This window comes from Schistocerca serialis, chromosome 3, assembly GCF_023864345.2.
Source record: "Schistocerca serialis cubense isolate TAMUIC-IGC-003099 chromosome 3, iqSchSeri2.2, whole genome shotgun sequence".
Taxonomy (NCBI): domain Eukaryota; kingdom Metazoa; phylum Arthropoda; class Insecta; order Orthoptera; family Acrididae; genus Schistocerca; species Schistocerca serialis.
The window spans coordinates 427,214,656-427,229,607 of NC_064640.1; the positions used below are offsets into that span (position 1 = coordinate 427,214,656).

At 38.0% G+C, this 14,952-nt stretch overlaps 1 protein-coding gene across 1 annotated transcript in view; it reads right to left on the minus strand.

Moving 5' to 3' along the window:
* Positions 1 to 1,991: 1,991 nt before the first annotated feature.
* LOC126470306 (alpha-soluble NSF attachment protein) overlaps positions 1,992 to 14,952 on the minus strand; it is a 52,119-nt gene continuing 39,158 nt past the window's right edge. Inside the window, exons 4-5 of the mRNA XM_050098077.1 lie at positions 11,760 to 11,933; positions 1,992 to 8,399 (exon numbers count right to left, since the gene is read on the minus strand). Of these exons, the coding sequence (XP_049954034.1) occupies positions 8,250 to 8,399; positions 11,760 to 11,933 (324 nt within the window). The 3' untranslated portion in view covers positions 1,992 to 8,249. The remainder of the gene's footprint in view (positions 8,400 to 11,759; positions 11,934 to 14,952) is intronic.

A 14,952-nucleotide genomic window follows, 5' to 3' on the forward strand; every position in this document is an offset into this window, starting at 1 on the left:
AGGGGGGAAGGGGGGGAGGGGTGGGGAGGAGGGGAGTGGGTTCAACTTAGCATTTCATTCTCATTCCTCTCAACTTTGTGTGGCACATGTCTCTGTTGTACAATCTTATTGAATGCCTTCCATTCATACTTCACATTTGCAGGCCCGAAGATAGAATGTTTGCTGCTTAATTTACCAACTATCATTTGATGTTGCACTTGCCAAACATGTTTTCCGTCATCTTTAAATATCTGTCTCAACTCACATAGCCAATGACAACTGCGGTAGCTGTGTTTTACTAATTCCCTTTGATATCTAATGTGTTATCTTAAAACTGTATTTCTCAAACCAACTGCTCAAGGCAATATATGATTATGTATTTTCTATTGCTGGTAAATGCAAAACCATTACCATAACACAACCAACAAATTTATGCCCAAGTTTCTCCATATTTTTCCTGAAACAGCTCAACAACTGCACCTAAGACATATGGGCCTACATAAGCAGCAATGTGCTACAATGTTTGACCCCATTTATCACCATCTCTACTAAATGACATGTTATTTCTGACAATGCAACATTATCCTATGTGCTATGATGTGAACACCTACACACTGTAGCATGTGATCAGTAAGGACCTACGTATATTCCTCGCGAATCACCCCTATAATTTTTATGCAAGTCCACAGAACAAAATGTGGTTGCTAGATTACGACAAATGGCTTTACCACATTCCTGATGTATTTGAGGGATAACATGGCGAGCAAACATGTATGCTAGGGAAGCTTGGGTACGGAAAAGAATTGCATATTCTCCACCACATGCAACAACCTTCTGGAATATAGTATGTGGTATTGCCGAAAGGAGTAGTAGTTTCACAGAAACCAGAACCTACTTCTTGTTGTTCAGTTTTTTCCTCAGTATGTAATAGTTAAGATCACAATTTATTCAGTGGAATCACCAAACCATCTTACATAGTGATTTCCCACTATGCCTATCAACACTGTAGACTGTCACACTGCAGTCCACCAAGACAGTGTTGAACATGTATGGACATTTTACTGTAGCACAGGCTGAGGCAGAACTTGCCTGTGAACACTAAATCTTGCCATTCAGCATAGTGGTGATGGTATTAGGATGTACATTTGAGTCAAAGGTGGTGTGCGTGGCTCCAAGACAATGGAAACCAACATAATGGTATTCATACCATAAATCCACTGCACAGACCATATCAAAGTATTGACACAGTCAAGTTTACACTCACTGGCAGAAAAGTTAAAATTATGGAAAAAGCTGTAAGAATCATTATCTATACAAAACAAGATTCCATCAGCTGCTAAGAATTTGTGTTCCAGCACCTACTCACTGCAGCCAGCAACCACCTCATATTCAATGGTTCCACACGTACTACTGCCATAAAATCAAGCCCTCTTCGAGTGGAAATATCACGGTATGACAAACCTAGTTCCTGCAGGCAGGTAAATCTGCCCTGATCGAACTCCTTCCCTTGATGCCACTGGGCACTTTGATGGCGAAAAGGCGTAATGTGACTTGTTTTCACATCTGTTTCATTTGGCAACTTGTCTGAATGTCACTGGTGTAACACTAACCTTCCTATTCACATAAAATAAGACACTGCAGAACTGAAGTACAAACCATCTCCCTGTGATTATAATCACTTATCACTAATCTTTCTATGTGCTCTAAGTGCTATTTTATACTGCAGTGATTTCATTCAAATAACCTATCCAATTATGTTTCAAGTACCACCCTAAGAAATCCTTCAGACAACTGCTGCTTTCAGCCCAAAATCACAAGAGTGTATGAATTCTTCACACAAATAAAACAGGAGCACTGTCATCATGGGTACCTAAAAGATATTACTGCATCACCACTACTATATGTAATTACCTTTGGAGGCAGACCAGGAATGTGTGCCTAAGCCTGACGAAAAATATTGTTTTGCATGTATCTGTCATTTTTATATTTCATGAGAACACTGACAATGTCCATAAGATTTCACAAAGTATTTAATTTTAAAGGCATTATGATACAGTACCACATTGTAAAATAAATATTTCTCCTCATTAAATCAAAAATTCTACAAGCATAAATAAATACAAAATGCTAAGCTTATACATCATCTAATATTTCACAATATTCACAGTATCTACATTGTCTCACAGTCTTCACTGACACTTTAACAATTTGCAATAACAAATACATTGTTACATTATTATAAATAAGTGTCAAATAACCTACATTATATGTGCATATCAATATAGGCTGAAAAAATTCTTATCACTTGGTTTTTTTTTTTTCTTCAGGAAACCTGTTAACTGTATTATATGTTATTTGCTTTAAATCTTTGTCAGAGATCTGAGAAATGGTCACAAAATTTCATTACATGGCAATCACACACCAGAAGCTGCACTGAATCTCACATGCTAATTGAAAGGTTATCAGTACGTAAGGCATGTAATTCATGAAGACAGTATAAAAATTAACAATGAAAAATCAGTCCACCAAAGTGTAATTTTTCAGTCATGCCTTAACTATACTGAAATGTGCTTTGCGATTAGATTTATAAATGTCAAAAAGAACAAAGATATGATTTCAGCAACAGTTTACAAAACATGTATAATCTCATGTTTATGGAAAAAATACAATGGAACAGAAATGCAGCCTTTTGCTAGACTATATTTTTACGAAACCCATAGGATCATGATGACCAACTGCCATGCTGGATACACAACAGCAAAGAGAGAAAGTAAAATAAAAAATGTTCTAAGTCCTCCCACTCATGTGTCCTATCAAATTTCATAATTTACCATATCACTATGTGCTCAACTTAAAATAAGAATATGACAGTTAATTCTAACTTACAATGTTTTAAAATTTTTTATTTTAGCATATCCTGGGTGTATTTTGAACTCTACCACACTTTTTCAGTGGTTAGATCTCCCTTTTTCTATCCTCACTGAAGACACTTACTCAGAAAATTCTTTCCTTAATTACAGAAGCACAACAAAAACACTGGAGGTGACAATACTTTTGTGCAAGATAATGGACATTCAAGGCACAAAGGTTCATGGAGAATTTCATATAACTACATTAAGTGAACACAGGCTCATGAAGGATTTCATAAAACTACAATACGTGAACACTTAAGTGTGTGAACTTCGCAGCACACTGACAAAATTGCTTTCTATGAATTAAGTATATGATGAGTCCAAAACAAACATTCTGGCAGTGAAATTGCTAACAGATCTGTAACAGCACCTACAGCAGTCTATGAAATATTGTCCTCTGATATCTAAAAAAGGGGAGACAAAAACCAAACATTGATACAGTTTCCCCAAAGTATCTACCAACTATGCACTGCTCTGCATAGAAATGGGAAACGAAACTGCTTAAGTTCTAAGGAAGTATTTCAGGATACATAAGGAATGTTATTCACTCAACATTAAAAATATGGCTTAAGATATACAGTACTGAAAAATGAAAAAAATATAAATCAATTTTGGGCATTAAGCATCGTATAAACAATGAAAATGCAAGACCAGCTTAATAATTTGAATTACAAATGGAGGACAGGACAAAAATTGGATGTGGTTAGGGAAAGATTATTTAATGGATTATCTGCAAGGGCCACAGAAATATGTAAAATTTGACAGTTATCTCTGTGCACCTGAATGCAATGCTCATGCTCATGACTGATTAGCTAACCATCATGAATGCTACTTTACCCATACTTTTAAGAGCTCTTAAAGGTAGCAATATACTCTTATAAAATGTCTACTAGCTGGATTATTACCCAACGTCAATATGTCCAACTACTAGAAACAATGAAGTTTATGTATTTAACACGATAGCAGCTTAATACCACCAACCCAAAAAAAGTTTGTTTTTCCAATAAAATAAAACACTAGCTACATGACTGGTTTCTCCAATTATGCTTCATATAAAACAGAACTATAAGATACCCCATTATGAAAACTTATGTACAGATGGAACACACACATAGGATGTTATATAAATATCCATCTTTTAGAGTCTTGTGTTTAATGGTGAAGTAAAGTGTTTGAGAGCTAGAACACACTACAGTAAATAATGCATTGCTGAAGAATACAGTCCAATATAAATGTTGATAAACACTTCCCCCATACACAATATGTAAAGACAACACCTAACATCTCCTATCCCGACACCAAATTAAAAAAAAAAAAAAAACTAGCATATTTTAACTATTTCTGAGCAGAAAGTAACTGCAAACACTGCCAAGACCAACATATTTGCAATATCAAATAGTTCACACTCTTTGAAGTTTTATCAGTGCCATAGTACAAGTACCTTTCTTCATCATTACAGATTGGGTGCACACTAAGTGGCAGAATTTCCAAATGTTTAATGTGTGCCATAAATTAAAATTATTCTCAATTTGCATTGCTTCCTTAAAATACAAATCATACTGGTATGCAAATATGAAAGAAATAAAGCAACGAGATATCAAAATCTGCTTGGTCTAAATACAAGAAACCCTTCTAGTCATAGTTGTAGGAAGAGAGAAATCATTTTAAAATGTTGCTAACTGCGTAGGAAGAAATCAGAAAGAGAGAAATTACATTTGTAAATTTCACCATTAGTGACTCTTGTGCCTTCCAAGAATGAAAACTGAATATGCTTGAGTAGTGACTGAAGTGCTAGGAAGGTCACAATCAATCTTACATCGTGTGACAAACTAGGAATTTCTTTAGTGGTTATCCATCAACACTACATCTTAACAGTTAAGAGAGGAAAAGTGATGCCGAGAAATCTCAAAAACAGCAATGAGAAATACTAATCCTCCTACCTCACACAATCATTTATGTGGCCATGTACCAGATATTAAAATCATAAAATGAATCATTGTAAAAGTAACCTTACTTTGGAAGCTGTTCTCACGACATGAAGTCTTATCATTCTAACAGCTCAGTATATATTTCAAATTCCATTACATGTTCTGAAAGGGAGATGGAAAAGGGATCATGACTTGTGCATTCACACTTCTTACAAGTCAGTAGCCCAAATCGCGTGTGCATGGGGGTAGGTTAGGGGAAGTTATTTAGTACCCCTCCAAGACCAGGAGTTACAGGGAAAAATGCTGTAACTGTTTTCCCGAAACTCAATGGTCACATTCATTTGGAGAAAATCTGTGCTACATTCATATGCACTGCAATTTTCAACATTTTAAAGGCAAAATAATAGTTAACTACCTCTGTAATGCTAGAAGTTTATAAGGTAAAGCACATGGTCTAGATATTCAAGGTAATAATCATGGTGATCGTTTCCCTTCTGCCACAAATCACACATTCTGACAATTCTCCACATCTAGTCAAATCTTTGTGTGGTGCAACTTATGTGATAAACTTCCCCACAATGAATTAAAAGAACCAATACCTAAATAATATAATCTTAAAATAACATTCAGTTTGTAAGATACTTGATGAGACTTCAATAATACTAAATTATCGTATGAGGATTAAGAATCTTCTATTTTCAAAGAAGTTTTTTCCAAGCATAATTATTTTTATATAGAACCATTAATTTCCACAATGGTGGTTAATATAAAAGAGCTTTGCATCAAATATGTGCACAAAAAAGAGAATCTCATTACAGTAATAAACACTGTCAACCAACTTTTCCTGAATAATAGGCACAATCAACATAAATGGCAACAATATTATTATTATTAAATCTATTTACACTGATACAGGAGTATACAGCTGATCAGACAGTGCTAATTTGGTGCATAATAATCACATCCTTCTCATTCCACAATGTGTGTTCACAGTCATGGATTCTTATAATGGAACTGCTACTTAAAGAATCACATAACACCTTCTGTCTACATACAAAATATAAACTTAATTTTCAGAAAGAAACAGTGGGATTACTGTTGCAGACTACATAGGAACAAAGAAATATTCTGCCTGTATTGTATACAGCTGAGGAACAACGAGCCGCGCAGGGTAGCCGTGCAGTCTAAGGCACCTCGCCACAGTTCGTGCGGCTGCCCCCATCGGAGGTTCAAGTCCTCCCTTGGGCATGAGTGGGTGGGTGTGTTGTTGTCCTTAGCGTAAGTTAGTTTAAGTTAGATTAACTAGTGTGTAAGCCTAGGGACCGATGACCTCAGTAGTTTGGTCCCATAGAACTTACTACAAATTTCCAATTTTTGAGGAACAACTCACAATAAGAGTAAATATAATGAACAAGTAATAGAATACATGCAGAGAACAAGAAGCTCTTCTCAAACGAAGAGAGAGAGAGAGAGAGAGAGAGAGAGAGAGAGAGAGAACACAAATCTAAAACTATAAATAAGATGTAACAAGGAGGAAGACACTGGGTTGCAATACAAAGAATGATTAATTTCTGCCACTGGTTTTACTTCAGAAATCTTTCCTCAAATACCATACCACATACTCTGTTGTGTGTTCACTATCATACTTCTATAGAATTATCTGATTTTCCTGAACTGTTTATCTGGGTTCCCCCCTCCCAAATTTTCCCCTCCCTCTTCTGTGATCTGTGATCATGTCCCCCTCCTGTGCACTCATTGGTTTGGATCCAGTTATCCTTTATATTTTATAAATTATACACCTCCGCAGCTTCCTATACCAAACTCTAAAATCCAACTCCAAAATATAATTAGGTGACTAGTGAACTGTGGAGAGCCATGGGTTCAAACCTTTGAATGCCACAAACAAAACTTGTGTTATGAAAACGCAAGTACACCACCACCATCATTAGTGTAAGGAAGAGATGTGGCACCCCAAGCCAGTAACTAGGGATGAATGGGCACTTTACATAATTATTGCTTCCAAAAGTAGGTGACTGGAAGTGACATTGTCCGATGCACTAACCCAAAACTACAGTCTGCACACATTACTAAAAATTATCTAAAAAAAAACAAAAACAAAAAATAATAAGTAACTGTGCCTCCATCTCACATAAAACATCCACATAAATACATTTTATCAAAATATTACAGAATAACAACATGATAATTTAGAAAAAGGAAAAAAATACATGATCAGATTTTTCAATGAACTTTAGAAATGTATGTGAGCACACATTTGTCACAATGCATGTAGAAAACAATCAGTGATGACTATCAACAAAATGATAATACTTGTCAGTATTACAACTCCACAACAAAAAGAAATTAACATACACAATATGCTTTCCAATCAATGTCTACTTCAGCATTTGCCACCTTGTATATATTATGCAAAAAGATCTAATATTCTGGGAATCTAACCACTGCAGGCTCAATTTACAACATTTATAAAGACTAAAAACATTAATAGACAATGCTTGTTTAATTCAGCACAGTGCTCAGTCAGAACATGTACTGAATACACTTCTTTTCTTATACTTAAATTATTGATTGTGAAGTGTTAATTTGTTGATCACTGGTTCTTTGTGGCAGTAATAGTACAAGGCCATTTTTCTATGAATTCATTAACAATAAAAGTGCAAAAACCAACTTCACTACTAGACAATATTTTATATTATTTTCACCTGCAACATTCAACAACTTTCTCAAAGCCAACATCATAGTAGTACACAAAGTGTAGTTTCACTACAAGCTTTCCAGAAATGTATCAATAATTAATATTAGAAACAAAAACTACTGCTTTACGGGTATGAAGAAGGATCAACCATACTTTAAATGAAATAAAGATACTACACATGCACTGTTTAACTACAGTAAACTTTTGACAGAAACCTCTGCCCTTACTGGAATAAAAATGAAGGAATGGTACTAGCTACCAGAAACTAACAAACACAAGCAGGTAGTGTGTGTGTGTGTGTGTGTGTGTGTGTGTGTGTGTGTGTTTTATTAAGCTGCTTCTGGAAAGCTTGTGACACCTCTACAGTTTATCATACATGAATTCATGTATCAAGATAAATGTGTTTCGGAAAAATATTGTCTGTTTATTGCATGGTGTAAAAAGTGGCCATCCATTATTTTAGAACAAAAGATTTCCTTTGTCTATAGTGTCTTTGGTATTCTGAAATTTCATTAAAAATGAGGAGAAATAAGACATGCTTAACTGTACTTGTAAATAAAGTTCAGTTAATACCAACTCCATAAAACAGCAGCTCTTTCTGGCTTTTTAATAGTCTCTTCTATATTTAAGTTGTTTGCACCCTAAAAAATTACTGTGGGAAGTGCCAAAAGACAGTTCAAGTACAAAGGATGCACACAAATAGAAAGCTCTGACTCAGCGAAGATCTGGGTTGTCATTAACCTGTTTCTTTATGCGTAGCAGAATAGTGGTGTACCACTGATCAAGTCGTGAAATTGAATCATAATCTTTCACTGCTTCTGTGAAACCATCAACATTCTGCTCCTCCATGTGATCAATTAAAACCTGAAATTTAAAAATTTCTGGCATTAATGATCAATTTAAACCACAATTATTAATAGTCTACAAATAAAAAGCCCCACTTTTTCTCAGACATATATCTATACTCAGGAAGTTGGACTATCCAGAATTAATTATTCCCTTGGGCACAAAATGCAAGGTAAGGAAAATAAACATGCAGAGAAAGTATTTACAGGAAGACACAAACATTGTTTTCTGGCATTCAAACTCTTTTACGAGAGTTACAGTTTTTATTCCCTATAGAGCCCATTTTACACCATTTTGTCACTAAGTTTTGCATTGCTGACTTCGCTGCAGATTCAGCCAAATCACTTCCAGTCTTTAACTCTTGCACAAACAGGTCTGTACACGTTTTCCACAAACTGAGCTTCATGTACCACTGGACAATGAAGATGCACTGTTTTACTGTGAGCACGAATTTATGTTGCCTTCAACTGGTCACTAAACATCTCTGCTCCTCTCACTTGCTTAAACCTAATGACACGGCAAAGTATTCTATACAGAGCGTGCGGCCGACTTGCGCATGCAGACATGTGATAGCCGATTGGTGAATTGAATCCACGGTTTCCAGCATTATCTAGGATGGGCAGTTCTGTTTATTAACAAGGGTCAATTCCATATCTTTCTTATAAATATTCTCCAGGTCAACATTATTTTGCCCACCCAGTATACAGAAGTAGCAAGGCTAAAGTCACACACAATTCCTGAATCATTTTCCAAATGTGATTACTGCATCTAAGATAATACATGGAAGATAAAGAAGAAGTGACAAGAACATATGGCAGAGAGTCATGAATACTCTCAATCAAAAACAATTTTTCCTGGCTCAATGATTTGTACATTATATGAAACACCTTTGAATCCTGAACTGCTGAATTAATTTCTAAAACTTTCTTAAACATAAAAGCTGGGTTGTTAATGTGTAGACAAAGCATTTAGAGATGTCCAACATTGAAGTGCATGTCATTCATTTAATGAAGCAGGGAAGTTATTAGAAGACAGCAAGCTTCCAAAATTTAATAGTTTTGCTGAGCAATGCAAAGAAACACATTTAAATTATGTAGTATTCCCCACAGTTCATTGTAACAGTAACAAAATAAAGAAAAGTGTCTGTAAGAATGGCTGACATGCAAATGGGATGTCTTTCAAAACAATCTCTTTCTTAGCAAAAACTCCACATCCATTATTTAAAGAATTTTTTATAGCCTGACATCATGATGTACTTTTAGTTAACACTTTGGCATCTAAGTATGGGCACAGCACAGGCCACAGCATTTGGTTAATAGGTCTACGCCCGAGTATATCTTGCAATGCAATGCTTTCCGATATGCAAGGCATCTATAGTTTTAAAACTGCAATGGCTTTGTATGAGAACATTATATTGACATCTCACACGCTGTACCTTGACAGGTGCTGCCCTCTGTTGTCAGTTTATAGAATTCCTCTGATAGAAACAGTGGCAAACATAAGAATGCCTGCCACAATGGAGTCAATGCGTGCTAGTGGAGTCGTGAGATTTTTGCATGTATTTATTAGAATTTTAAGCTTCCTGTAATTTTGCTACAAATATGTCAGATTTACTTAACATATAAGAAATTCTGGAAACTGCAGAGAAAGAATCAAACGATTCTGCACTGGAAGGAGAAATATATGCGTGGGAACAGTCTGAAGAACCTGGTGAAGGACTCTTCCACAAAGGCACAACAATGGCTCCAGAAATTGTTCCTAGTGCAACTATCAGCTGGTTGGATGACACTTCCCTCATAAAATTCTTGGAACTGAGATGAAGTAACATCCGACATCGTTTTGCAAGAATTGTTCACAGAAGAATGAACAGTCTGCTGGCCAATCAAGCAGGAAAGAAAGAAGCTGGTACTGCCCTGACTGCGACATACTTCTCTGCACACTAGAATGTTTCTGTCTCTTCCATACAAAAGCCAACTGTGTGTGAAATTTCTCAACAACTCACCTCACACTATTCTTTTTTTCTGAAGTTTAGTTATACAGTAGTTTAATCATTACCATAAAATTTGTAATCTACCATTGATCCAAAATAAAAGATAAAAAATAAACCTTGCAACTGTCTTTAGTATTATTACCCTTAAATATACCTCAAAAATAGATGCGCCAGTAACATTTTAAGTAAGGGCATAAATGGCTGGTTTTCTGGGCCCCAAATGTTTCAAGCGATTAGACTCAAAAACAAACCAGCTCTGTCTGAACAAGCCATGAAGGCCCAACGGTACAGACCGGACGCCGTGCCATCCTCAGCCCACAGGCGCCACTGGATGCAGATATGGAGGGGCATGTGGTCAGCACACCGCTCTCCTGGCTGCATGTTGGTTTACGAGACCAAACCCACTACTTCTCCAGCTCCTCAGTTTGCCTCGCAATGGCTGAATGTACCCTGCTTGCCAACAGCGCTAGACAGACCGGATGGTCACCCATCCAAGTGCTGGCCAAATCTGAAAGCACTTAACTTTGTTGATATGACAGGAACCAGTGTTACCACTGCGGCAAGGCTGTTGGCAATTAGACTCAAAATGTTAACAAAAATTGAGAAACCTTATTTCTACACTCCTCCAGCACCACTCAATTAGAGAAGCTGAATTGTGAAGATTACTTATAAGATTTTTTTTTTTTAGTACCACTCTTAGACATCAACTTAGATGATGTATCCCATAGTATCACCAGCAATCACCCATTTAGAGACTTTTTATTCACACAATTGTGTTACAAGAGGAACTGTGAAACACAGGAAAACCTACAGAAATTACATAGGTAAATAGCTATTTCAGCTTATAAAAACTAAATTATGTTAATGTCCAATATAAAGTTCTGGGTTTTAAAGTGTGATTCAATAAGAGGTTCTAAGACTGACTGCAAATTTTTGATAACTGGCAGTCTCGAGTTCTAGCTATGTGACATGTACCGTGGGGAGCTAAATTAGTATGCAGAATGTCTATTAAGTGTTCACTACTGAAATGTGAAGAGTTCATTCAGTATGGAAGCAACCTTTGCTTTTGTTCAGCCTGATTTATTCATGTCAGACAGACCATACAGAATTAAATGAGAGAAGTGTGTTGGACAAACTCACAACTACTGAGTCTGCGAAAGAGTGACACTGATACATTAAATGAATTTCAATGGGGAAAATTCTTGTAAAAAAGATGACACTAAATATTCCTTACAAATACTTTGTGTAAAGCCCAAAGGAAGCACAAAAAATACTTAAAGAATGCATAAGACAGCATTATACTAAAAATATTGCTAACACGTTAAGTTTTTTTTTAAACAGAAAAAGTTTTCATACTTTTATTATAAAGATTAATCTGGGGTGCCTACCTTGATAAGTTTATATTCCCTAGAATCCTGGAAGCCTGGATACATGGACTGGTAACGTTCCAAAGCATGCTGTGCATTGAGCACATCAACACAGAGATGACAAAGTGCAGCACGGAAAAAGTATTCTTTTGCACTGTATTTCAGCAGTGAACTATCGAGTGATGTGGCTGCAACCTATACAGAAACATACGAAACAATCCACATGCACAAAATAAAACTTAAGGATATGTACAGGAACAAATACAGGAACAAAAACTCACATAGCACCAATTTTATGATACCCCACTGATTGAATACTCTTATATTAGTTTGCTTTTTCAACTAGCGAAATGGCAACTATTCTCACCATGTTGAGGCCATAGAGATAATTAAATCAAAATATGGTTGAAACATGGGGTAGTACAGGGTAGTTACAATGTAACTTTTCCTATTTAACAAATTGTAACACTGCAATCAATTACCGTATGAGTACCAAACTTGGTAGCATTAATGTCAAGGACACGGGAAAGAGAAATAATGCAGAATCAATTCAACGGAAACTTTTTTAATGTACTGCTATAGTGCATCATACCATTACATAGAGGCACCATTACTGCTCCAAAAGGCGCTAATATGGTGCCCATCAGCGTCCAATAGAGTCTGAAAGAGCACAATTGAATTCTTCACATCAGAATGAAGCATGTCTGTAGGTATGCTGGCTACCTCTTTTGATCTGCTGCACTTCAGATCAGCACATGTGTGAATGTTTCCCTGGTAAATCCTGTCCTTCATGTAGCCCCACAACAAAAAACCACAGGGAGTGGGATCAGGTGACCTTGCCAACCAAGCATCTGGACTTGATTGGCTGATAATTCGACGTTTCCAAACGTGTTTCATAGAAAAGGGTGAACTTCACAAGCGATGTGCGGTAGGGTGCCGTCTTGCATGAAAAATGTTGAGTTCAATTCTTCTCTCTCCTGTAGGGCGGGTATGACATGCTGGAGAAACGTATCACAGTAACAATGACCAGTCACATTGCACTTCTTTGGTCCTTGAGTGCCAAAAAGAGTGGGCCAATGATGAATTTAACCATGAAGCCACACCATACAGTGCCACATTCACCATGCAGAAGAACTTTATGCACAGTGACTGGTGATGAAGATCTCTATGATCAGCAATTCTGTATGTTCACCTCACCCCTCGGAGAAAAAAAGAGCTTCGTCTGTCCATAAAATGATCCAGGGCCAGCCCTCGTCAACTTCAATCCTTGTGAGAAAGTGGAGAGAGAAGTCAACACGTTGTCATGTGCCCTGGGGTGCAAGCTGCTGTACAATATGGATCTTGTACGGATACCATTTAAGAATGGTTCGAAGCACCTTCCGTGCAGGGGACCATGGGATGTTCAACTGTCATGAAACAGCGAGCACACTGCCTGACAATTGGAAATTGCATGTAGCATTGTCCACCACAGCAACAGCGATTTCATCACTCATCTGTGGTGCAACTTGTCAACCGCCTCTTCCTGGAGCGACACCCAGTTCTCCATTTGATTCAACCTGCTCCATAATGCTCCGCACAGCAGGTGGAGAAAGAGGACCCTTCCGTAAGCCCTTCAGTTGACGAGATTCTCGAAGTGCAGCTGCAGCATTACTGTTGTTTTAGTAATAGAGCTTTACCAATAATGCCCTGGTCCTTTTGTCCAAGTTCATGTTGACAAGTCAACAAGTGCACAGCGACTGGTCAGGTGTGTGAGACCATGAATCACGATGACTGATCACGCACCCGGTGGCCATAATTGGAACTGGATGGAGGGGGGCTAGAATGCATGGAAATCATGCACCCTATACTCTGGACATAAATGCTACCAAGTTTGGTACTCTTACGGTAAGTACTTTCCAAGTTATAACGTGTTAAATAGGGAAAGTTTAATTATAACCACTCGGTACTTGATCACAGCAAGTTACACTGCACATTTACTCTCTTTTCAACTAACATCATATTTTTAAAAACCTGTACGAGTTATTTTCAATTATGACATGCTTTGCTCTGCTTCCTCTTATAATTAGACTGGAGAAGAAATTATTGAACGTTTCCAAATCTGTGCCAAATCATTTTTCATTTCATGCACAATTTCACACAACTGCTTTTTTTTTGTGGTTTTAGGGCGCACAACTTCAATGGTCATTAGCGCCCTTACTACGTTAAGAATGCACCGCGAGGCACAAGTTTAAAACAACAACTAAAAGGGAAAACACAATAAAAGACAGACTGATAGGCAGAGGATTAAAAAACAGCATCATCAAATGTCCTTAGAGAGGTGTGTCAAATTGATAAAACGAAGGACACGAGCAGCTGCTCGTGGGTCATCTGCTAAAATGGCATCTAAAGTACATGGCAGGTTAAGATCGAGACACAGTGTGTTGAAATCCGGACAGGACATTAAAATGTGGCAGACCGTCAGCAATTGCCCACGTGGGCAGAACGGCGCCGGCGCAGCCGTCAGCAGATGGCGATAGCTGAACCGGCAGTGTCCAATGCGTAACCGGGCCAAAACGACCTCCTCCCGCCGAGAAGGGCGGGAGGAGGACGTCCAAGCCGCGGGAAGAGGTTTCAAGGCCCGAAGCTTGTTGTCTGTAAGTGCAGCCCAATCGGCATGCCACAGCGATAAAATGCGCCGACAAATGACCCTGCTACAGTCTGAGGAAGGGACACAACAAGAAGCTGTCCGAGGCTGGAGGACCGCAGCCTTGGCCGCGGCATCTGCAGCTTCGTTCCCAGGGATACCGACATGGCCAGGGACCCACATAAAGCTAACCGGAGAACCGACGTCCACCAGCTGCTGAAGAGAGCGTTGGATCCGGTGCACAAAAGGGTGAACCGGATACGGATCACTGAGGATCTGGATGGCGCTCAGGGAATCGGAGCAGATGACATAAGCAGAATGTCGGTGGCGGCAGATGTAAAGAACAGCCTGGTAGAGGGCAAAGAGCTCAGCTGTGAAGACCGAACAATGGCCATGGAGCCGGTATTTGAAACTTTGTGCCCCGACAATAAAAGAACACCCGACCCCGTCATTAGTCTTTGAGCCATCTGTATAAATGAAGGTCCTATTGATGAACTTTGAACGAAGTTCAACAAAACGGGACTGGTAGACCGAACCGGGGGTAACCTCTTTTGGGAGCGAGCTGAGGTCAAGGTGAACGCGGACCTGAGC